This window comes from Lissotriton vulgaris, chromosome 7 (genome assembly GCF_964263255.1).
Source record: "Lissotriton vulgaris chromosome 7, aLisVul1.2, whole genome shotgun sequence".
Taxonomy (NCBI): Eukaryota; Metazoa; Chordata; class Amphibia; order Caudata; family Salamandridae; genus Lissotriton; species Lissotriton vulgaris.
The window spans coordinates 1,255,731,092-1,255,756,946 of NC_141695.1; the positions used below are offsets into that span (position 1 = coordinate 1,255,731,092).

Consider the following 25,855-nt stretch of genomic DNA (forward strand, 5'->3'; position numbering starts at 1 on the left):
CTACCGAGCCCTCCCACTTTCATTCCACGCCACTGTCTTCCAGCTTCTTTACCCTCTAACCGTGCCTCCTATAGTGCGAGACCGGCGATACTACTCGCCCACCTCGCATGCACTCTTCGGCCTAACAGCTGTGAGCCCATGCCTGAGGTGAATCATCAGAGCTGTGTGAATAATAACTGCGTCAGCCCCGGCCTGAGGTGCATCATCAGAGCTGTGTGAATAATAACTGCTGTGAGCCCGTGCCTGAGGTGCATCATCAGAGCTGTGTGAATAATAACTGCGTCAGCCCCGTGCCTGAGGTGCATCATCAGAGCTGTGTGAATAATAACTGCGTCAGCCCTGTGCCTGAGGTGCATCATCAGAGCTGTGTGAATAACTGTCAGCCCCGTGCGTGAGGTGCATCATCAGAGCTGTGTGAATAACAGCTGTGAGCCCGTGCCTGAGGTGCATCATCAGAGCTGTGTGAATAATAGCTGTGAGCCCGTGTCTGAGGCACATCATCAGAGCTGTGTGAATAATAACTGCATCAGCCCCGTGCGCGAGTTGCATCATCAGAGCTGTATGAATAATAACAGCTGTGAGCAACAGCATACTCTTGCACACACTCACTGCTCACCAATTCAAAGTTTGCTAAAAAAAAGTATGCAACGCATTGTCATACACAATGCCAGTAACTCAAACTTTAATGCTGCGAAACCTATTGCATTGTAAATGCTTGTTTCTCTTCTCTTCTTTTCACTTCACTTTTGGTGTTTCTCTTCTTGCACGATTCTACTTTCTCTTAGTCTCCTTTCACCCAATCTTTCTTCTCCCCAGTTTCACACCTCCCTCTTTGACATTCTTCTAATGCTCCCTTCTCTCCCGTTGTTCTACGGCCCACTTCCAAACCACTTCCTTCCCTCATTGCTTCTCAGCGCGCCCCCTCTAAGCTTCCATGACTGCCCCAGTCCCCCCCCTTGTGCTCCTCTTTTTCTCCGCGCCGGGTTTGCTCCTCTTTTTCCACATGCCGTAGTTGCTCCTCCTTTTCTCCACGCCGCGTTTGTTCCTCCGTTTTGGAAAAATTAAGTGATTTGCCCAGAATCGGAGTGCTGCTCAGTTTCAAAATACGCGACTCTGGCGTAAGACATCCTACGCTTTTATGCAAGAAAGCAGAATCTACTACAGATTAGACAGGGACTCTTTCCACTTACCTCATACTAATCTCCTCAATACCCTTTCTTATGCCTCCTCATACTCTCCTCCTTACTTTTCTACATTGTCCCTCATACTGTTCTACTCCTCATCACTCTCCTTCAAACATGTTAAATACACTCATCTCCTCCTAACGCTATTCTTTAAAGTGCTACACCGCTAACCATAGAAATACGAGCGGACCGTGACTGAACCGTTCCGTCACCAGCACAGCCCACCTGAGGCTCGTGATGGAACCGTTCCGTCACGAGCATGGGAGGGGTTAAATCAAGGCACATACTCATTCGAAGGGCTCCGTCATTAAGGTCTTAATGACCGAGCCCTTCGAATGAGTATGCGCCTTGATTTAATGAAGGCATATAGCAGTTGAATCGCAGAACTTCATTCTTAATCTCCAATTTGGTATAGTCTCTCGCCGCTATAACCGCAGCGGTTGTCAAGGGTTCCCTTTCCCCCATCCTGAGGAAGACCCGTAGCTGAGGAGTTTACTTACCCTTATTGCGTCTGGGTCGAAACGTCGACGAAATCCCCTCCCATTGAGCCTGTACTCTATGTACCCCTTCCCCTCGACCATGATCACAGATGAAGCATCGCTGTGTTACGACAAAATAATAAGAATGGCGGTGTTTTGAATGACAGTGGGGCAGGCCTTTTCAATACTAAGGACTTTGGCCTTAGCGGATAATATACATTGCAAAATATTGTGTTCATTTTTTCTGACCCTTTGTTCTTTCACATGAGCACCAATCTCTTCACTTCTCTTCACACTACCTGCTAGTAACCCCCTTCTCTCTTCAATTCAATTGTATGCTCTGAATTTAAATATGGATTATTGCTAAAAAAAAATTAATTAAATGTGCTTTCGGAATAATTATACCAGTGGATACGGTTTCATTTTAAATGTATTTGGCTTTGTTTCTCTTTTTTCTATTTCAGGATTTAATCATTTATGAATAAAACATTTTCATCATTGATTGTGTTATTTAGCAATAGTGTCTAGGACCATTTTATCTTCTGTACCAATCGATACCCAGGTCCTTTGACCTTTTTCTGGGTCACCCCATTTATATTAATGGTCGGTCTACTGACCCCAGCTGCACTAGTGTGGGGCCCCTCTCTAGCCTCCTTGGCCCCCAGGCAGTCCCTGATGAACCGGGAAAAGGGGAAATGGCTATCTTATTTATATATATATATATATCTATTAAAGGAGAGAGAGAGGACTAGGTAGCTAGTCCGTATCCCCAGGGTTTATATGTGAAATCAATAAGGACTAGCCTATTTGGGAATTTTGCATAGACTCAAGACTGTAAGCCAGGGTACAAACCCTTTTGTTTGTTCATGAAGCCCTCCTCACCCACCAACCTGGGTGGTGGCATGCTTCATCATCGGGCCCACCCAGTGGCACCGAGTGTGTCCCGGGTGTGCTTCGACGCCTAAATCCAGCGGAGCAGGTATGTTTCGGAGTGTGCAGTGTGGTGACGTGAAGGTGAAAATTTAAAAGCTATACAGGGATCCCAGTACCCGAGGGTAAATTATATTTTAATAACTGGGTCGCTGTTAGCATTAGAAAAGGCTGATGGATGTTATAGGAGTGTTAATTAGGGTCTCCTACATCCAGGTTTGGTCTACATGTTTAATCCAGGCCTTTATGATTTAAAATTGGCTTTCCTCCGGACCAAAGTGTGTAGGTGCAGATTACTTAATTTTAAGTGATTGTGTAATTTTGAAAATGTGTAGCACTCGCTAAGGTGTTTTACATGTGTGAGGGGGATTCCCTCTTAGAGCAATAGTTGGCTTGTTGCCAAGTTAGCCCCATGGAGTAGTCCGGCAGAGGAGTGGACCAAAACTTTCGGTCAGTGCCTGCGTTGAACCTCTTGTTGTCTCGGAGGCCGCAGAGACAACAAGAGGTTCAACTTTCACCCTATTTCTGGAACACCCAAAAAGGCCTCTGTAGCAATCTTCGGCACCGAAAGACCGTAATGCCTTTGAACCGAAACACCACCAAAATCCTTCGGATCCGAAGAAGTCTTCAGACTCTACACCAACATCGAAGCTGAAGGAACACAAAAGCCCGTCTACGGCTCCAGATTACAAAACAACCACGATCGTAACCGAAAAAAATGGCACCAAAAGCAGACCAAGACCAGGAAGAACTGTTTCGGCCAGATCCTATCGATCCGAAACAAAAGACATTACATGTTGACCCTTAAACAGGACATATTGTCAATGTTCCAGCAAAGAGGAGAAAATCCGATACCTCACACTCTCCTGAGGTACCTGTGAAGAAAAGAGACTTTGCAACCTCACCTTTAAGACTCTTCTCCGGTTCTTCCTACCAAACCTTTGTCTCCTACAAATTCTCCTATACACTCTTTCTAATACTTCCATACTCGCCCTTACCACCACAAGATGAGGATCATCTAGGGTACAGGTAGATCTTGTTGATGACACTATTCCACCACAGGATACATGGGATGCTTACAACACTCCCACAGATCCTCCATAAATTCCTGAAACATATGTATACCCATCTAGGCCATCCCCTCCAGACGACAATATAGGTTTTAGTCAACTGATTAATACAGCTGCGCAATATCATGGGGTTGAGCTGCTTTCACTCCCCAAGGAAGAGTATTCCCTACTTGATACATTTGCTCAGCCACAAAATTCAATACAGACATTACCTATGTTTAAAGGTGTCATTAAACATGCCAGACATATTTAAGGACCCCGTCAGGACCAGGATTCTCAATCCTCGGATTGATAAATATAAACTTGCCCCTAACTATCCAATTTACATTAAGGACAACTCCCTTCAGATTCTTTGGTAGTCTCAAGTGCAAAAAAAGTGCTAGTTCCCAAACCTCTGGTGATGCCCCACCTTCAGACAGAGTCTAAACTGCTAGATGCATCAGGCAAACAAGTTGCCTCCCAAGCAGCCAATCACTGGAGAATAGCTAATGCACAAGCACTTCTTGCTAGATATGACTGGGATCACTACGATGAGCTTGCAGATCTTATTCAACATTTATTTACCTGACAAATATAAAGCCAACGATCTGATCCAAGAGGGTAAGTTTTGCAGCGTGACTCTTTCTGGATTCACCATGCTGTGCATTGTTCCGCGGTCCTGTGGATGGGTCCGGAATCGTAGTCCCTTTTTTTTTTTTTTTTTGTAGCCCAGGTGAGCGTTGACGTCCCACCTTTTGGTGTATTTCCGGTGACGTCGGCATGCTTCCTGCGGAAGCTCCTACTCTTGGGCGCCATCTTCAAATTTTTTTCCGCAGTTGGGTCTGGACATTCCCGAAAGGGCTCCAGACTTCTTTGGAGAAAGAAGAAAAACACGCAGTTTTGGACGAAAAGTTATTGGGAAGACTACAGGAGACTAAATCATCGTAGAGGACGACTAAGGAAGAAAAGAACTTCAAGAACTTCGACGTCCATCGGGGAATGAACGCTCAGGGGGCACCCTGAACGCATGAGATGGACAACACTCCTTTCAAATTCTGCCTTAACTGCCACAACAAGTATGCGCAAAAGGACCAGCTCCTGGTTTGCAACCTTTGTCTACCGGTCGACCACGAGAGCGAGGTCTGCAACGCCTGCTCTGCCTTCACGCCGAAGACTCTTCGAGTTCGAGCGAGACAGAGGGTAGTCAACGCCAGCATGCAGGGCAAGGGCCAGCCACCGTCCCTTCGAGGCCTGAGGCTATCATCAGACGAGGAGGACAACAACGTTGCCGAAGACGACGGCTACACGGTCGTAGAGACCGATAATACGAAGTCTTCTAAGAAGGTAGGAGACTTTACGGCCCCTAGACTCCCGAGAGACCCTGACTCTCGAAGAAACTAGGCCGAATCCTTGAAAGCTCCAAAGACTTCGGCGTCCGCAGCTACACCCAGGCCCAGCGGATCCTCTGAGAAGGACTCCCCGGCACAGAGAGCTGATGAACAGCAAAAGACGTCGAAAAACGTCCCCGAAAAGGAGTGTTCGGCGCCAAGGGAAAAAGACCCGAAGAGCACTTAGGCGCCGACAAAGGACCCGAAAGTCCGCTCGGCACCGAAACCTTCGACACCGAAGGTTGGCTCGGCGCCGACCTGTCCGCCGAAAAGCCCGGCAGAACCATTCGACGCAGATCACGCTGCTGAAATGGAGAAAAAGAAGAGACGGCTCGAGGCGAGATGGAGAACATCCTGCAGCGAAAGAAAGAATTTGACGCCAGGATGGAATACATCATAATCCCGACGAAGCCTAAGTCACAGGTGGTCGAGATAGCGGAGGAGGAGGACTACGACGTCGAAGGACAGTCTGAGAACTTCGAGGCTTTCAACGATCCAGAAGAAGAGGCCTCCTACTACGACTATGAAGGGGACGATGACCGCAGGACGCTCCTCGGGTCAGCATCCTCGGAGACTCAGGAGATAGAATGGCAAGACGTCGACACAGAGAGCCCGGAAGAGAGCGTCGACACGTATTCTTCGAGGTCCTCGCCGCCGGATGACATTGGGGTTTACAACAGTCATCAGAAATGCGGCTGCAGTTTTCAAGGTAAAACTCGACGAAGAGAAGCAGAAGGCAGACTTCCTTCTAGAGACACTGCTCCCCACACAAACTAGGAGCCAGTACCTGCCCATGCTCGAAAGCGTCATGGCACAGGGGAAAGAGGCTTTCAAGGAGCCTGCAACCTGAAAAGCAGTCACTCCTAGAACGGAGAAAAAGTAGAAGCATTCCTCCAAGGACCCACCCTGCATCCAGGGGTCGGTCTCAGCAGATTCCATCATTGCAGCCACGGCAAGGAAGAGGGCCAATGTGTCTACTAATTCAGGGCCACCTCCAGACAAAGAAAGCAGGAGAATGGACCTCGTGGGCAGAAGAATTGAACGGAATGCTGCAATACACTGGCGCATGGCAAATTCCGACGCGCTGCTCAACGGGCACCAGTACCAGATCCTGGATGAACTGGGCCAGTTAATAAAGAACATGCCTCAGAAATTCAAGCAAAGAGCTGAAAACCTTGTTGAGGAGGGGAAGAATGTGGCAAAATCTTGCATCAAAACTACCCTAGACGGAGCAGACGCCTCCAGCTGGCTCATGATGATGGGCATCACGGAAAGGAGACAAGCCTGGCTCAAGATTTCAGGCTTCAAGCCAGAAGTGCAACACAGCATCCTGAACACTCCGTTCAATGTAGAGACGTTGTTCGGGGCCCCAGTAGATGAGAAGCTTAGCCAACTAAACAAGCATTTACAATGCAATGGTCTCTGCATCATTAAAGGTAGAGCTATTGGCATTGCTCATGAAATATATATATATATTTTTTTAAATCATAAATAAATGGCATTGTCATTTACATTGCCAATAGCTTAATCGTTAAATAAATGGAATTGTCATTTACAATGCCACCCTCACACAGAGAGCCACCCACACAGAGCCACCTACAAAAAAAGCCACACACCCACACACACCCACACACACCCACACACACCCACACACACCCACACACACCCACCCACACACACACACACACACACACACACACACCCACACCCACACACACACCCACACACACACACACACACACACACACACACACACACACACACACACACACACACACACACCACACACACACACACACACACCCTTATTGCACATGGGTATACCTGATGTGCCCAGATACAACAGTTGTTTTTGTCACAGGGAATGCATGATTGTCCCCACTACTACTACTAAATAGGGTCTATAGTTGCAAGAAGTGACATGTAATATAGCCCGATCGGTTATGTTATAAAAGTAATCTCTTGAAAGTGGGACATATTAGCTACCCACGAGATGTGGTAACCCATGAGATGCGGTCTCACCCATCCCTCGATTGTTGAGACACTAGACCTACGTGTGCCAGCACAACCAACAACTTTTAACACACTGTTTGCTACCTCTTACATTTTGTTTGCTTTTGATACTTGCACAAGTGCCACAATTGCCTTCGTAGCGTTTGTTCTTGTGTTTGAGTGTCCTCCATTTATTGCAGTATTATACCTCTACGTGTACTTTGTTCGCTTTTGTAACCTTCACACTTGCCACTTTATCGTCCTGTAATGCATCGTTTGCTCACGATTGTCACTTTTGCCTCATGTAATGTAACTTTTGCTTTTGTAATTTGTTCACCAGTAATGTTGCAATGTTCTCATGTTTCAGTTATGTCCTATTGTGAAGCGCTCTGACACCATCAGGTAAAGTCCGCGCTAATGAAAACGCATAAATAAATACCTCTAACGTGTAGAGGAACCCCTAGAAAATGGCTGCCACCACCCATGCTAACCGAAACTCCCGAAGCGTCTAGAGGCTAGTAAGACATCACGAGTCTGGCACCAATCCAGATCAAAATCGCCTCAATGATATGACCGCTCAAAATATATACCCTAAATCCATGTACACACCTCCTCCTTAATCACAGTGAGCAGCCGGCCAGGAGACCCAAGATAGATCTGCAGCAGTCTCTCCCAGATACAGGATGACCGCAACTGCGACCTAACCCTCGGCTTGAAATATTGCGAATAGTGCCGCCGGTACCAACCACCATTCCTGTGTGCCCCCGTGACGGGCATGCGACGCTCCCCCGTCCAGACCACAACCTTACGGCCACTACACCAATTACACACTGAACCACGTTGCGGCCAGGTCTAGGTTTATAAAGCTCCAAAGATATCGGAACGCTATACCGATAAACCTGCATGCTACACGAGGGTCCCCATACCACTCCTCACTAGCCCCGGCGAGCCACTACAACGTTTGGGGCAGGACCAAATGCCACAAAAGCGCTGCTGGCGACACGGACGTTTTAAACCGTCACCAACACGCTGCACAATACCAAGCTGCTTCCTCTGCCACACACCCCAAGCAAACGGTTTCGCAGGCATCCACGGCCCCCACCCCACAGCCAGGCGACCCGACTCCCGCAGACCGAAAGGGAGAGACCCTGGCTACTGTGCCCACGACTCACCGTAACCCTGGCGCCAGACCAAGAACGCGGCGACCCCAGGACGACAAAACAGCATCCGGGCCTGAACGGCAGTGCGGGAAAGGAGGCAGGTCGGTGCGGGCGACGGTGCCCCCGAAGACAACTCCAAAAAAAAATTGTCGCCCGCAAACGACCAAAATTTTCGGAATCGGGGTCGTGTTTTTTGCGTTCTGAGTGACGGATGGAGTCACAGGTAGAAAGAACGCAAAAAACACGCCCCCGAATCCGAAAAAAAAACGGGCTTCAACCGAGTGATGCCCCTCTCCTCCAATGGCTGGCCTCCGTTTAGGAAGCCATCCAATGGAGAAGAGGGGCGGGTCCAAGCCCCCATTACTCAAACATAAAACCTTTAGACCCCGCCCACTGCTACGCAGTGCGGCGGTCCTAGACCTAAAAAGGGGGGATGGAAAAAATGCTGGTCAGATCTGTGGGATTAAAAAAGATGACGACCAACAAACATTAGATTGCCACTTACTCAGTGTGTGAGGAATCTATGATTTCCCAATTCACTTGCAGACTCAGTTTCATAGACTACAGGTGTCTCTTTCTGGGTTCTCTTTGCAGGGTATGGAGGACGAGGTGTTCATGTCCTTCCCACTATCTGTGCAGCAAGGACGATACGAACATCTTGCCCCCACACTGTAGGTAAAAAATCTTACTGGTGTTTGCACCACAAGGATTTACTGTCTTGTCAAAAAACTTGAGCTGACCAAGACTGCCTCCTTGTTCTTTAACACTACGCGTCTCGGACAAGTAGTGTGCTATGTTCGCTGCCATCACACAGCTGGAGCCTTTTGGCTGTGTCAGCTTTCACAGGCACAGCTCAGCTCCCCCAAGGCCGATGACTGAGGGAGAGGTACTGTTGGAAAGAAGAGACTGTCCCTTTTCAAATTAGACTCCCATTTCATTGAAACTACTCAAAAAATCCCCATTTGAATTTGGTTTCTGAGTAGTCTTTTTCAATAAACTGAGAAACTAATGGTGAATTGAGAACCTTGCATTTTATTTTCGACTTGTGGTGTTGAATCAATATAGTTGGTTTTCCCAAAGGAGGTCCAATTACTAGAGCAAATATCCCAATATAGAATATTTCTCATGTCACAATTTGTAAATGGTATTGGTCGTCCTAATTTCTTCATTAATACATTTGGTACCCATCATAGTTTGATTACAAAAAGAATAGGAACCACATCTACGGTGGCCAACAGCTATTGGTGACTGCAAATATTCTCTTTTCGACTTGTGGTGTTGAATCAATTTAGTTGGTTTTCCCAAAGGAGGTCCAATTACTAGAGCAAATATCCCAATATAGAATATTTCTCATGTCGCAATTTGTAAATGTTATTGGTCGCCCTAATTTCTTCATAAATACATTTGGTACCCATCATAGTTTGATCACAAAAAGAATAGTAACCACATCTATGGTGGCCAACAGCTAGTGGTGACTGCAAATATTATCTAATGAGCATTTGTTTACCAGGACCTCCAAACTGATCTCACAAGGCCTTCTATCGAGTTTTTATTTCTTTTTAATACAACAAATGTTTTTTGTAGAGTCATGGTAGCGTTTCAATGATGAGCCAGTTCTTATCCACGATTCTATAAAGTCCATTTGTTACCCTGTTAGAGGTATTTACACTAACAGAGCTGGACTATTTTCCTTATATCTAGGTGTTAAGTGACCCTATCAAGAACTGTTGTGCACAACTCATTTCCGATAATCTCTTCATTAATCACACTGGTAAATCAGTCTTCCATGCACATACAGTTTCTCCATAATAGTAAGAACTTCCCACATGGCAGATTCCCCTTCATACTACTTCTTGGATGGAAGCTTCTATAACCAAGTACACTATTCAAGACTGTTGCCTTATGGTGTGTAAAATAATGCTTCTTTGTATCCATCTGTTGTCATTTGTAGAGCACATCATAACTGAGATGACAACAACAATTAATACACATTTAATGATGCCTTCTTCAGGTGAATACAAGTGGAGTGAAAATGAAACAACCCCAGATTATTAATTGTTCCACTTTTATTGCACACATTATGGAGATCTGTCAAAGAGGATACAGGTGCTGATGAAGACCTCAGTAATTTATTTGTCAACTTGTGAAGGTTGAAATATAAAGAGTTGATATGACCTGGGGAGTGCAGAGAGACAAAACCGATTAAACCACATAATGTATGCTGAATAATGCATTGGTAATACTGCCTGCTGCCAAGGGCACCGCCATTAAGGCAAAAAAAGATTGAATATATTTAATAGGTCATTTCATCATAAAATAATAAACCTTATCAAATGTGAGCCTCATTTTTAAGATTTTTTGTATATTTACTGGATTGCAATATAACACATAACTGTCGAGCATAACAGTATACGTGTGGCATCTGGGTGATAAGAAGAAAGTTTGAAAAATATTGACCTGGAATGGTTACTCAGTTTTGTGGACAGAGAATTAAGGTAACTGAATGTGTTTAAAGTAAGAAGCCAATTAAAAAATATTATTTCTGATCCAAAGATGCAAGTTCAAAAGCTAGTGTTCATTAGAAAGATTGCGTTATTATTAATGGTCAATTAGAGATTTATTTCGGGTGGTTCCACGATAAAAGTTATGCAAGATACTAAAACTATATATTTTGTTCTTTAAGTGCCATTCTACAAACAATTTCATGAAATTCCACAAAACAATTACGCAATTTCGTACACGCCATACGCATTTGTTTTTCCTCTCCTATATGTTTTAGGGACGATCTAAGATCAGCGTTACAAACAGCTATGGCTTGAAGAGAAGTGCCAACCAGATTCAGGAGTCAGAAAAAACACATATTGTAATGAAATATATTTCAGCCAATTAATGTAAATTCATTTCCCAGGTTTTTTTCCTAATGTACCTATGAAAGAAAGAGACATCGCATGTTATGTGCAATACTTTCACGAATATGCCAAAATACCCAATTCAGTCGGAAGACTCCGGATTTGTATAGTTTAAACCTATTTAATTTGGGGTTTTCCTGCTTACATTTGTTTACAGATTCTTTTTTCAAAATCTTTTTTTCATATTTTACAAATGCGGTTAGTGACTTGCACTTTCGCTTTTCATTTTAAGTATGAGATAAGTATGAGATAAAATAGCTCAGCATGCCAAAGACTAGAAAGCCCGGACTGACTAAAGGGCAGCCAGGTCATACAGTAGGCAGTTTGTGACACAATGCCATTTTCTTCTAAAAACACAGAAAACTACTTCAATTGTTTTCCCTTTACCTGCTCCAACTGTAGATAGCCCCCGTAAGCACAAGGGAGCTCCTTCCTACCTGCTGGGTATCGTGTCTTCTCTTCTCGTGCTAGACTTACCCCTTTTCTGAACTGTCAGCACCACCCCTTCACTGGAGCGTGAAACTCTTACTCATTATTACTACTGTAAGGGGAAGCTATTGTCCCAAGTGCGGTGATCCGGGCCACACCTAGGAGAGCGCACGTGCACTAGCGAGAGACTATTTCGCCGCTGTACACTGTATTGTGAGACTCGACGTGCATCGGCTTATACGCACCTCTGTTTGCTGTCAGTTGTGCAGGTCGGCTGAGGTGAAAGCAGCGGGAGCTGAGCTTTTATTTTGTTGCGTTAGATTGGAGGAGTACCTTCATACTAGGCGTCCATGCTCGAGGTAATATACTAACAGTAAGGAAGGACAACCAGCCGGCATGTGAAACCCTGGGCAACTAGAGACAGTGATGTAGGACTAAGGCTCAGGGTTATAAAGACCGAAGAAGGACACTGAGTAGTCCTAATTAATGCTGGGTGACGGAAGCATTCAACGCATCCCGGGCATTGAGTAGCCGGCTACTTAGGAAAACTGGGTTTGTTATAATAAAGCCCTGCACATAAATCGCGGAAGTGCCCTTCTTTAACTTCACATAACTCTTCAATTGCATGCAAAAAGTGTTTGGCGATCTACGCAAAATAACACCTTCCTTTTATAGCGTGTTTATTTGTAGTTGACCTCACACTCAACATGAGGGCTATTGGTGGAAAAGAGAATAAAACGGCAAAAACAAAACGGCGGCCCAACGATTTTCGGATTCGGGGCGGGAGCAGCGAACAGCGGGAGGGGGCGGGAACGAGGACAGCGGGAGAATGCGACCTACCTCCTCTTCAACAAACCGCAAAATGGCGGCCGGCGCTTCTGAAAAATTTCGGATTCGGGGGCGTGGTTTTGCTGTCCTGAGTAACGGACTACGTCACTGTCTAAAGAACAGCAAAACTTACGCCTCCAAATCCGAAAAAGACAGCTTCTTTGGAGGGACAGCTCTCTCCTCCAATGGCTGGCCTCCATTTAGGAAGCCAGCCAATGGAGGAGAGGAGAGTTAAACAACCCTACTAAGAAACATAAGATCTCCTCCCGGAAGCTGGCAAGCCAGCATTTCCGGTCCGAGACCTAAAAAGGATAACGAGACGGCAAGATCCATGTGAGCATTGCAGTTCAGAGGTACTAAAAGAGGCACTCACTCGCGATAACCTAACGGGAGGGGAGGTAGCCAACCAGGAACATCACACCAGGCGTTCTAACAAGCCCACCAGGCAGACACCCAGTCACAGCAAGGGGAGCAAAAACAGTCCTGGCAGTACAAGCAGAGAGACCAGTCCTTTTGCGGGAAAGGGAATGGACGTGGACAGAATAGGAGAGGGGGACAACAACCCCCCTCTAAGTGACTTAATTGAACTCCATGTGCCCACCCAAGCGAAAACTCCAAGGGTGGAGCACAAACATGACACACAGGAGTTACGCGAATTAAACACCTGCGAGCATGTAAGACCAGGGGGAGGAAGACTCGAGCACTTCTTCCAGGTGTGGAAGAGGATAACTTCAGACAAATGGGTACTCCGCATCATACAGTTCAGGTACTGCATAGAGTTGGAAAGGAAACCAGCAAACAGAAAGCCAAAAAGAAGAAAGCTATCAAGGAAAGAGCTAGAGCTACTTCAAGAGGAAGCAAAAGAGCTCCTGCAAAAGCAGGCCATAGAACCAGTGCCTTACAGAGAAAGGAACAGGGGCGTGTACTCAACATACTTTCTGGTGCCAAAAGTAGACGAAACGATGAGACCCATCCTAGACCTAAGATTCTTAAACAAATTCATAAGAACACAAAAGTTCAAAATGACCTCCCTAGAAGAGGTACTTCCTCAATTGCAAGGCGGAGGCTTCATGGTCACCATGTCCTCAAGGATGCCTACCTGCACATCCCAATGAACAGAGGGCACAAACATCTGCTCAGATTCATCATCGGAGAAGACCACTACCAGTTCACATCCCTGGCGTTCGGACTCAAATCAGCACCAAGGGTCTTCACAAAGTGCCTCGCAACAGTCGCAGCACACCTACGAAGGGAGGGTATACACGTAAACCCTTACCTGGACGACCGGCTAATAAAAGCAAGCTCATACAGAACGTGCAAGCAGCACGCACAGAGGGTGACAAACACACTGATGAACCTGGGATTCTCCATCCACTGGGGGAAATCCTCAATGGAACCAGAGCAAATAAAAATCTTCCTGGGAGCACAGATCGACACCTTACAAAGCAAAGTGTTCCCGAGCAAGAAGGGAGCGGTAGCACTGGTGAAGGAGACGCAGCTCTACCAGAAGGGGCAAGCTCTGACAGTGAGGACAGCGAGCAAAATCATGGGCATGATGGCATCATGCATACACCTAGTGCCAAATGTACGGCTACACATGAGTCCCTTACAGGAATGGCTACAGGAGCAATGGTCACAAGCTACAGGTCGTTGGGAGTATCTAGTGGTTGTAACACACTCGGTGCAGAAAGATGGCATGGTGGAACATAACAAGGGGGAAGCCTCTGACGCCACCAACGCCAACAGTGACCATAACCACAGATGCATTCCAGAAAGGATGGGGAGCTCACATGGAGAAACTCAGAGTGAGGGGTCTGTGGACACCAGCAGATGCGGTCAGACACATCCATTACCTGGAGCTGAAGACAGTTTTCCTCGCTATAAAAGCCTTCCAGACAAAGCTGTACAACCAGAGAGTGTTGTTCCAGACAGACAACACAACAGCGATGTTCTACATCAACAAGCAGGGTGGGACACAATCAGCCGTGCTTTCGAAGCTAGCGCAGGAGATATGGGCATGGGCCAACCCACTCAAGATAGACCTGCTAGCCATACATCTACCAGGGAAGGACAATGTAGAGGCAGATTGGCTCAGCAGACAGACATCGGCATGCCACGAGTGGGAACTCAATGCACAAGAAACAAGGAGGCTGTTCGACAAGTGGGTGACCCAGTCGGTGACCTATTTGCAACACGCCAGAATGCAAAATGCCGAACTTCGCATCCAGGCTAACCAGGTAGGTGTCCCTGGTGAATATCCTATGGATAGACTGGTCAAAGACATTTGCTTAAGCTTTTCCCCCGATACTGCTGATGCACAAGGTACTCAAGTGCAGAACGAGCAACATGACACTGATACTGGTCGCACCGCAGTGGACCAGGCAGACATGGTACTCCCAGATCATGGAGATGGCACCCAGTGCACCCCACAGGTTCGGGAGGAGAAAAGACCTACTCTCCATGCAAAACGGAGTGGTGCTGCACCCAGAGCCAGAGAGCCCGAGCCTAGTAGTGTGGCTCCTGAGGACCTAGAATTTGGGCATCTGCAACTACTGGAAAACACCCTGAGGGTGCTTCGGGAGGCACGGAGGCCCAGCACACGAAAGTGCTACATATCAAAATGGAAGAGATTCACACTGTGGTGCAGGAGGAGAAGGCTGCACAATAAGATGCAGAAGGACTCAACAGTGCTAAAATACCTCACGCACCTGCTCGACAAAAAACTAAGCTCATCCTCATTGAGAGTTCACTTGGCAGCGATAGTCGCTTACACAAGAGGGGAAACATGTAAGAGTTTCTTCACATCACAGGTGGTTAAGAGATTCCTGGAGGGAGCAAAGAGGATTGCACCACCAAAAAGGGTGCCGCCACCTGAATGGAACCGTAACCTAGTCCTAACGGAGCTCATGAAAGAGCCTTTCGAGCCAATTCACAAAGCATCCCTAGAAATGCTAACCATGAAATCAGCTTTCCTGGTAGCAATCACCTCACTGCGCAGAGAGAGCGAGCTACAGGCGCTAACGCTACAAGAACCCTACATCCAGATTCACAACAATAGGGTGGTAATGAGAACGAACCCACACTTCATGCCAAAGGTGGTATCAAGGTTCCACATGAACCAGACTATACAAATACCAAGTTTCTTCCAGAAACCGCCACAAGCGCCGAAAGGGCTCTGCACACCCTAGACGCTAGAAGGGCAGTCATGCACTACATTGAGAGAACAAAGGGACACAGGAGGACAAAGCAGTTCTTTGTGTCCTTCGATAACCGTTTCATGGGGAAACCAGTAACTAAAGGAACAATTGCGCAATGGATCGCCCAAACAATACAGTTCTGCCACAAGCGGGCAGGACAGGAACTAGCAGGGGGGGACACGTGCCCACTATACCAAGAAAAAGGGAGCTACAATAGCCTTCCTAGCCAACACACCCATTCAAGACATATGCCTGGCAGCAACATGGGCTTCGGTGCACACGTTCACGAAGCACTACTGTGTGGATATACAGAGGAACAAGGAATCACAAGCCGGACAAAAGGTGCTTCAACACATATTCAATAACCAACGCTCATCTTCCACCCAGCCGCCACAAACATGAGAAACCGCTACAAAGTCAATGCACAGCATGGTGAATCCAGAAAGATTCCCGCTGCAAAACGAATAGTTTCTTACCTGTCGGTGTAGTTTTGCAGCTTGAAGATCTTTCTGGATTCACTAGCGAACCCACCCACCTCCGCCAGAGAGATGAGGCTGGAGAGAAAAGGGGGTTTAAACAAAGACAATATGTGGAATAACAAACCTTGGAGGTTAAATCAGTGAATAATTTTGGTTGAACATTGCCATAACTTCGGTAACAGAACAAACACGAGAAAAAAGAATCCGAAGATGGCGCCCAACAGTGGGAGCTTCCGCAGGAAGCATGCCGATGTCACCAGAAATACACCAAAAGGTGGGACGTCGACGCCCACCTGGGCTACGAAAAAAATAACAAAAACCTAAGATTCCGGACCCAACCACAACACCGCAGAATAATGCACAGCATAGTGAATCCAGAAAGATCTTCAAGCTGCAAAACTACACTGACAGGTAAGAAACTATTCGTTAATTACAAATGCATCCATCAAACGTGCCCTCGATGCAGCAGACATCGCATCTAGATCAGTCAACACCAGTGTCTTACTTTGCAGACAAGACACTCTTGTTTCTAGTGAACCACTAGACCCATCCCTGTGGGCACACCATTTCCCCTCACCGCACTGTGAGGGTTCCAACACAGATTTTAGTGATTTGATACTTCAGTGTTTTTATTCACATTTATTGGAATTATTTTTCATTCATTGATTTTCATTCCATCTTTATCCATTGATTTTTATATGTATTAACATTCAACATTGTTAGGATCACATCCAATGCATTTCGGGCATTTATTTCAGCTCTTCATCAGGGAATAACACTAAAACGATAAGAAAAACTAACATAAATAAGTAAAAGGTGCATATGTAGTATGTGTATTACTGCGTCATGTGTTCTACCATATGTGTTAAACGTAACTGGTTCCCTATCTGTTGTAAACACGAGGATGTTACAGAACCATGTGCGATTTAAAGTGCAATAGTGGAGTGTTACCGACCGATACCTCTCAAACCTTAATGCCCGTGAATTGAAAAGTATGGCCACCCGCGCCTCACTTACATGTCCGTTCCTACCACTTTGTCGTCCGTCTCAAAATGCACAAGCTACAAAAGAAAACGTGAACGGTCAAATATTTTAGTTCTCATTTTCCGTTACACGATTCGTACTGTTACAGTTACCATCCGCTATAATACCAAACTAACCTTATCTATAGCGTCTTGAAACTTCCTTAGTCTCTCCGGCGTAAGTCCGCCTGTCTGGAACGCCAGTAGCGCCTATCGAACCTGTTATGTAGTCTGCCATTAAATTCAGACCGTACCAAACAAGGGACTACATTTTCAATCGTGCTGCTCTGTTACCAATGTAACCTTCGAAAAAACTTTATTAGTCACACGCCCAGAAAAAATTATCTGCCGCGATTCCGTTCATATTGTGGTAAAAGTAACTAATAGCTCGAAGACCTCTGAACTCACAAAAAATTCTGTTATGAACGGAGCTATCCATGGGACTCGAACCGCAATTACCGTGTGCATCGGTGTATGGAGCTACAGGGGAATTGTTATAAAATGTGTGGCAATATTTATACAGATGCATTCAAAAAAACATGAAAATACGAAAAAGGTATTGGCATGAAGGGACAAATACAATATAACAACTCACAAAATTAATTAATAAAACATATCGCAATCGCTACAGAGTTGGTCAAGGAACATTTCATAAGTCTTCATAAATAACATGAAAGTTCAATTTGGTCATTAAGACCGTGTGGTTTATGTGAAGGCAGTTTTTGTATTCAATAATTCTCCCTTTGTAGGAGGTATTTGGTATTGTCTCTTCCTTCCACTTTGTCAACAGTCTCTAGTATAGTGAATTTAATTTGGGTTATATTGTGTTTTTCTTCCATGAAGTGGACAGCAATTGAGGATTTCATATTTTTCATACGTATGTTTGATTTGTGCTCCGTGAGTCTGATCTTGATGCGTCTCTGTTTTGCCAATGTATAGTTTTCCGCTAGGACATTTTAATGCATATATGACATTTGCTGTGTCACAGGTAGCAGTCGCCCTTAATTTTACTTCGAATCCTTTCATTGGGTGGTTGATCTTGTTGCCCTTAATTATACTGTTGCAGTTGCCACAGTTAAGACAAGCTTTGGTACCTTTGAATGTTTCCATTTTAGGTGGTTTGTGTTGTAGTATCTCTCCTAAGTTGCGAGCTCGTGTGTATGCAAATAATGGAGGGTTTGCAAATGCTTTGTTGAAGTCTGGTTCAAGGTTCAATATATTCCAATGTTTTGAAATGATTTTCCTAAATTTTGTACTGGTTGTAGAAAATTTAGAAACTACTACCATCCTACCTTATTACAATAAGTGTGAAGAATAAAAACACTGAAGTATCAAATCACTAAAATCTGTGTTGGAACCCTCATTGTGCGCTATAGGGAAATGGTGTCCCCACAGGGATGGGTCTAGTGGTTCACTGGAAACACGAGTGTCTTGATATATTTCACGTCCTGGGATGCTGGACGTTACCTGTGAGGCACCTAAAACATTTAAAATACCCAGAATATCACTACTAAAGAGCTGTGCATTTGCCTCAACATTCTTTTCTCAATTACTTTGCAGACATGCATTGTTGCGCATTTCTGGCTTGAAGTATGAAGTCCAAACAACTATCTTGAATCAGCTGTTGGATCAAGAACACCTCTTTGGCCCAGCTGTGGATACAGCTTTGGAGAAAATGAAAAAAGATACAGAAACTGCAAAATCAATGGGAGCATTACAATCCCAAAAACCACGAGGTTCCTTTCGTCGCTCCTTTTATAGGAGCCGATCCAAAAACATTAGCACCGACACTAGTTCCTCCTACAAAAGTCTGACACAAACCTCTCCCAACAAGGGATATTTTAGAGGTGGGTACAGAGGAAATGACAAGGGTAAAGGCCGAGGTAATAACAACCGAACCTCCCCTACTACCAAACAATGACTTCCCTCCTCTCCCTCCAGACCATTCCACTCTGGTCGGAGGAAGACTCTCATAGTTCCTACCTGTCCTGAACTCCAGGCAGGAGGGTAAGACAAATTATCCCGTATGGTTACTCCCTGGAACTTACAGCAACTACCCGAACCATACTGCCCAAACAACGTCCACTGTCCACGGAACATCTAACTCTCCTCAAACAAGAAATTATCTCTCTTCTTCAAAAGCATGCAATAGAACCAGTTCCCCTTCAGCATCAAGGACCAGGGGTTTACTCTATTTTGTCATCCCCAATAAAGGCGGAACCCCCAGACCAATACTAGACTGCAGACCTTTAAATATCTTCATACAATGAGACCATTTTCACATGGTCATTCTCAACAAGTCCTCCCACTACTCCAACAAGGCGACTTCCTTGCCACTGTAGATCTCAAGGACACCTACTTCCATATTCCTATACTCCCTGCGCACAGGAAATATCTAAGGTTTGTAGTGGACAATCAGCACTATTAATTCAAGGTCTTCCCATTTGGAGTGACCACAGTACCCAGTCTTCACCAAATGCCTATCAGTAGTAGCCGCCCACTTGCTAAGACAACAAATGTATGTGTTTAAACCTGAACTGGCTCATAAAAGCCAAGTCATACAGCCAGTGTGTTCACACTCCCCAAACAATTCACCTGCTACATAACTTGGAGTTCATAATAAACCTCACCAAGTCAAATCTTCAACCATCCCACATAAATCAGTATCTAGTGGCCACAATAGACACTTCCAAAGCCCTTGCATACCCCAATCCAGTCAAAATAGCAAGTATGAAAACCCTCATAGCAAAATTTCAGCTCCAACACTCACTACCAGCTTGAATGTTTATGCAACTAATAGGGACAGGAACAGACTAATTTGCATGTAGCCAGGTGCTGAGCTGGGATGGTGCAGTGAGCTAAAAAACGGTGATGGATCAAGCCCTGATCTTTGGACTGGGTAAGAGTGGTCTGCTTAATTCAGACACTCTGTTCATCACCACCCCCTTTTCTGAATCATTTTGTCCACCATAAGCGTGGAAGGGTATACTCGGATGTGAGTCCCTTGCTCATTGCACCATCCGGATTCAAGCAAGCTGGGCCAACGACGGCTGAAATGCCAGAAACCGGTCCCCGGTAGCTTGTTTCCTTCCCAGTATAAGAATTGGCTTGGTAGTTTGGTTTGCCCTGTTCCCATCATGCACTGGGACAGGAACAGACTAATTTGCATGTGGCCAGGTTCTGAGCTGGGATGGTGCAGTGAGCTAAAAACGGTGATGGATCAAGCCCTGATCTTTGGACTGGGTAAGAGTGGTCTGCTTAATTCAGACACTCTGTTCATCACCACCCCCTTTTCTGAATCACTGTCTGGACATTGAGCGTACCTCATTAGTACCAGTTTAAAACCTAAAAATAGCAATAAGCAAAAGAAAGATGAGCAGTCAACCTTTGAAAAAGATCTTCCACTGCGTGGTAACACATGCTGCTGCATTTTTAGTAACTTTTGAACTGTTTGAGCTAGAAACAAAACATTTTTTTTGTTAATCTGCACATTAGGCAATAGATAGTCAATTATGTGGCAAATCTATAATTATGCAAAAATCATGTATGTTAATCTATATAAGATCCAGTGTTGAAGAAATCAATTACTAACCATCTTGGTATTTTCCATAGTCTCAATGACCCTGCTGCTCGTTCAGAGGCTCATACTTTTTGTGTCCTTTCACATGTTTTTGCTGTAGAAATCGGAGTTATGGAAATCTCTGGTAGGAGCGTTGTCCAAATGCACTGTCACTTTATTGACTGAAGTGTGGAGGACAGGGCTACTAATGTGCATGGTTTTTACCTTAAGACTTCCACAGCAGTACAAATAATTTTATCGTGAGACTTCAATGCTTGAGAAATATACTGTATGAGTAATGTTTTTCTTCTCTGCACAGCCTCCCGCAGCCCCTACAAGTCGAAATTATGCAGAGATTCGGGAAAAGCTGCGGTCGCGCCTGACCAAGAGGAAAGAGGAGATTCCTTCAAAGATGACGCGAGGCTCCTCGGGGGAACCAGCTGTTGATCACAGAGATGTAGATCAGCTCCTGGACTTCATCAACAGTGCAGAGCCCAAGCCCATTAACAGCGCAAAAGCAGCGAAACGGGCCCGGCACAAGCAGAAGAGGAAGGTGAGAACCGACAAATGAAGAATCAACTGGGCAGATTCAAAATTATACATCTGAGGAAATCATTTGGAGCTCATTGACCCTCTGCATAACTGTTCTCTCAGACAATTGGTTGGGTGAGCAAATTGAAACTCTGTGCTTCTTTGTGTAAAGAATACAACAGTACTGAGTCTCTGTGGCCTGTAAGAATAGGTGGTTCGCAAAATGGTAAAAGTATTTTAGTCCCAAAAGATTAGGCTGAAGAGTGCCATACTTTATCTTTTTTAGTAGTAGTCTAAACCAGGTTTCTCCAACCTGTAGCTCGTGAGCTACCAGTTTGTCCAGCTGCTTGTGAGTACCTCTCCTTTGTGCACATTTATTCAAGACTAAAAAGTGTGCATTTTCAGAACTGATAAGCTGATGTTTGGAGAAAAATTGTCTTCAGTTCAAAAACGTATTTAAAGATATTTGAGTTGCACACATTTATTACTCATTCTTACCTTTTTGTGCCAGGGTGATTGAAGCTATGGCTTTTATGCATTGCCCGTGTAACACTTCCATTCAAATTGTTAAACTTTTTTACATTACTGCTCAAAACCATGCCTAGTTCACTGATCTGATCACAGACAACAATCGTGGATGGGACGGTCATTATTACTTTAGTAATATTACTAGATCTAGATGATTTTAGTTCAAAGTGAATGGCTCTTATTACACAAAAGGTTGGAGACCCCTGGTCTAAACAGTAGCCTATGGGAGACTTGGCTTGTGTAACTATGCCTGGAATAATTGTCCAGAAATCAGGTGGTATTTCCTGGGTCTTGTAGAAGTGCACTAGTGTGAGCACTATCCTAGGTATTCTCTCTGTGCTTTTTTTTTTTTTTGGGGGGGGGTTAATTAACGTGTACAGGCATTTTAAAAAGTACAAGAACAGTAAGTTCAAGCCACCCGATTGGGAATATTCTTCTACTTGAAATCACTTAAAGTAAGGGTGCCTGTTTCTGAGGATTTTATATAAAGGTGCTTAAGAAAAGATGCTATGTGAGTGTATGTTTGTGAAGGTTAGAAAGAAAACAACGGTGGAGGATTCCCAACAGAACAGCACCTAGTCAAATATTCTCCCAAGATTAATTCAGACCCACACTGTAATACATGGGACAATATGTGTGCACACTTCAAAAACACCCACCGTTACAATGTTTGTTCAAAACATGAACTATGAAATACTTTAAACAAGGTCAAGGTGCACCACTTCAATGTTTGCAAGAACTGTTAACTTTGATAAGGTTAACAGAAATAATCACATTAGTTGTTACTTGTATTCTTTAAAAGTTCTTTTATTCAATTCAGTCGAAAGTGAAAAGCACATAGGAGCTACAGCCGACGCGTTTCGTCCTCTTGGGACTTCTTCAGGGCTGTTTACAAAAAATGACAATATACAAAAAACATAGTTAAAATTTACATTAAAAAAGATGCAATTACGCTCATACAGAAAATGCCAGGCTTCATAAACAATACATTACAGGATTAAAAAACTAGTGCAAGACTTATATACAAATTGCCAACAACAGATAGAATTAAATGACTTGATTAAGTTACAGAAAGCATTTTAAAATTGCTCTCAACTAAGATCAACATATTCTAGGTTATTGCATATTGCATATTGTTCTCCATATAGGTCTACCCCTCTTTGGTCGTCATCCTCCCCTCCAAGATTTATGGAAATCCTATGTATATAAGGAAGTGGGAGCCCCAGCATCAAGAAATTAACAGAAAAAGGTAATCAGTAGTTGTTAAGCGAGGTTATTAGCGCTAAAATGAAGACGTACCAAAATAAATCATAAGATAATGTTCTCAGGTCTTCTTCCGTGGTTATTGGGTACGTGGGTATATCCGTGACGTTCTACTATGCTGAAAGGGGCATCTAGAAATGATTGATGAGAAAGCATTAGTGAGAGGTCTAGTGACAGCCAACTTGTAAGAGGAGCATTCTAAGGGACTCGAAAGCTTGAATGGTTGCGAGTGAAACCTATGACCTACCCTGTTAGACAAACAGTTCTCAGTGGAGGAATCTGCAAATAATTCTCCTATGGGACAAACAAAGTTTGTTTGTCCCATAGGAGAATTATTTGCACAATATTGAAATTCCTCTCAATGTATGAGTGTATTGGCTGAACGTGACTACAAACAGATACACACCGCCTAATAACAAGAACGGCTCTGACAGACCAGATTCCTCCACTGAGAACTGTTTGTCTAACAGGGTAGGTCATAGGTTTCACTCGCAACCATTCATAGCTATTGGAAGCTTTCGAGTCCCTTAGAATGCTCCTCTTACAAGTTGGCTGTCACTAGACCTCTCACTAATGCTTTCTCATCAATCATTTCTAGATGCCCCTTTCAGCATAGTAGAACGTCATGGATATACCCACGTACCCAATAACCACGGGAGAAGACCTGAGAACATTATCTTATGATTTATTTTGGTACGTCTTCATTTTAGCGCTAATAACCTCGCTTAACAACTACTGATTACCTTTTTCTGTTAATTTCTTGATGCTGGGGCTCCCACTTCCTTGTATACATAGGATTTCCATAAATCTTGGAGGGGAGGATGACAGACCAAAGAGGGGTAGACCTATATGGAGAACAATATGCAATATGCAATAACATAGAAAATGTTGATCTTAGTTGAGAGCAATTTTAAAATGCTTTCTGTAACTTAATCAAGTCATTTAATTCTATCTGTTGTTGGCAATTTGTATATAAGTCTTGCACTAGTTTTTTAATCCTGTAATGTATTGTTTATGAAGCCTGGCATTTTCTGTATGAGCGTAATTGCATCTTTTTTAATGTAAATTTTAACTGTATGTTTTTTGTATATTGTCATTTTTTGTAAACAGCCCTGAAGAAGTCCCAAGAGGACGAAACGCGTCGGCTGTAGCTCCTGTGTGTGCTTTTCACTTTCGACTGAATTGAATAAAAGAACTTTTAAAGAATACAAGTAACAACTAATGTGATTATTTCTGTTAACCTTATCAAAGTTAACAGTTCTTGCAAACATTGAAGTGGTGCACCTTGACCTTGTTTAAAGTATGTTTGTGAAGGCTATAACTCCTTAAATATAACTTTTGAATGTTAGCTCACACTTAAGAGCGGATTCCTTTTGCCCCATCCTTGCTAACTCTAGGCCTGGAATTTGCAGATGAGACAGCTGATCTGTTGGGTATTATGTAGTCTACTTGTCCTCAAGCAATGACATGCAATTTCCCTAGAGTAGTGGTTTAAATTCTTTTTTTTAAACAGTTGCCTCTTTCCTTGGGGTGCCATTCTAATGTGTTATTTCCCTGTTTCAGGAAAAAGAGAAGGCACAGCTGGAGGCGGATGCACAACGACGATCTGAGCGTAGCCCCCCAGTGGGCCAGGATATGGAGCTGCAGGAGGATGAGAAGCTACTTCAGTGGCCCCAGCTGGAGCTCGATAGGGTGAACAGCTTCTTGACAAGCCGGCTAGAGGAAATCAAGAACACAATCAAGGATTCAATCCGTGCAAGCTTCAGCGTATATGACCTGAATCTTGACGTGAATGATTTTCCCAAGAAGGCTGCTGTATTGGAACAGAAGAACATGCTGTCTCATATCAATGGATGCTCTGATCTCTCTGAAATTGACCTGGACCTGTCGCCCCTAACTTTGGGATCCTCTAAAAAGCAGATGACCACTAAAGAAGATGAGGTAAAGCAGGAGCCATGCACAAAAGTTCCAGGCAGCACTCCTGAAAATGGAATGGTTAAGAGACTGAGCGCGGTGCCAAACCTTTCCAGGATGATTCGTGTGCAGTCGCAGCAGGGGTCTGACACAGTGCAGCCACAGGAAGCCTCAACGTTGCCATCAGCTATTCCAGAACCTCAAGAGCCTGCACCTCCAGTGCTTCGGTCAAAGAAGAGCAAGAAGCAGAGCTGCTCATCTAAGAAAAGCGAGTCCAATAAGTTGGCTAATGAGGCAGCACGAGTTGAAAGTGTTGTCCTTTGCAACCAGACCTCACCAAAGCTTGGACCCACCCCAGTTGTGCACCCAGGCCATGAACACACAGAGAAACGAATAGAGGGTAGGACCAATGGGCGGGGACAGACTCAGAGCAGCGCCCCTAGGCCGGAAGGCGAGAAGAATATGGACTATAAAACCCTGCGCAGTTCTGAAGTTGAAACTGCTTGTGAGAGAGTGTCTCAAAATACAGGGGGAGCACCAGCAGGGTCTCCACAGCCGAAGGGCAAGAGTCGGAAGAGCAAGAACCGATCTGGTAAAGGCCAGGGCACAGTCGGTGAGTGACTAGCCTTCTTATAATGCTTTGTGCTTGACCTCTACTCGTCTTTGCATGTGTGTTCGTGACTTTATATTTCTCAAGGTGTTGTAATTGGGCAGTTAGGAAAATCTCGATTGGTCTCCAAGAAGTGTGTTGAGTAAAATAGATCTAATCCCATTTTATGATTTGCTAGTTTAATTTCTATGCCACTGTATATTGACCAAAATATGAATTGTGTACCTTAAGGCCTGAGATCATTTTGAGGTGCAATCCAGTTATCTGAAACATTTGTTTGGCACACACATGCTTATCCTTTCTGAACAGCAGAAGCACACCACACTGCTGTTGCACTTCATATGCATCTTTGTGTATGAAAAGAAACTGTTCTTGCCTTAAATTGCAAACTGGGATTAGTCTCG

The 25,855-nt window shown here is 44.5% G+C and overlaps 1 protein-coding gene across 1 annotated transcript in view; it reads left to right on the top strand.

Annotated features, from left to right (window-relative positions):
- The window catches only part of FAM193B (family with sequence similarity 193 member B), a 167,826-nt gene that overhangs the window by 108,995 nt on the left and 32,976 nt on the right, over nt 1-25,855 (top strand). Inside the window, exons 7-8 of the mRNA XM_086931790.1 lie at nt 20,925-21,158; nt 24,491-25,454. Coding sequence (XP_086787916.1) covers nt 20,925-21,158; nt 24,491-25,454 — 1,198 coding nt within the window. The remainder of the gene's footprint in view (nt 1-20,924; nt 21,159-24,490; nt 25,455-25,855) is intronic.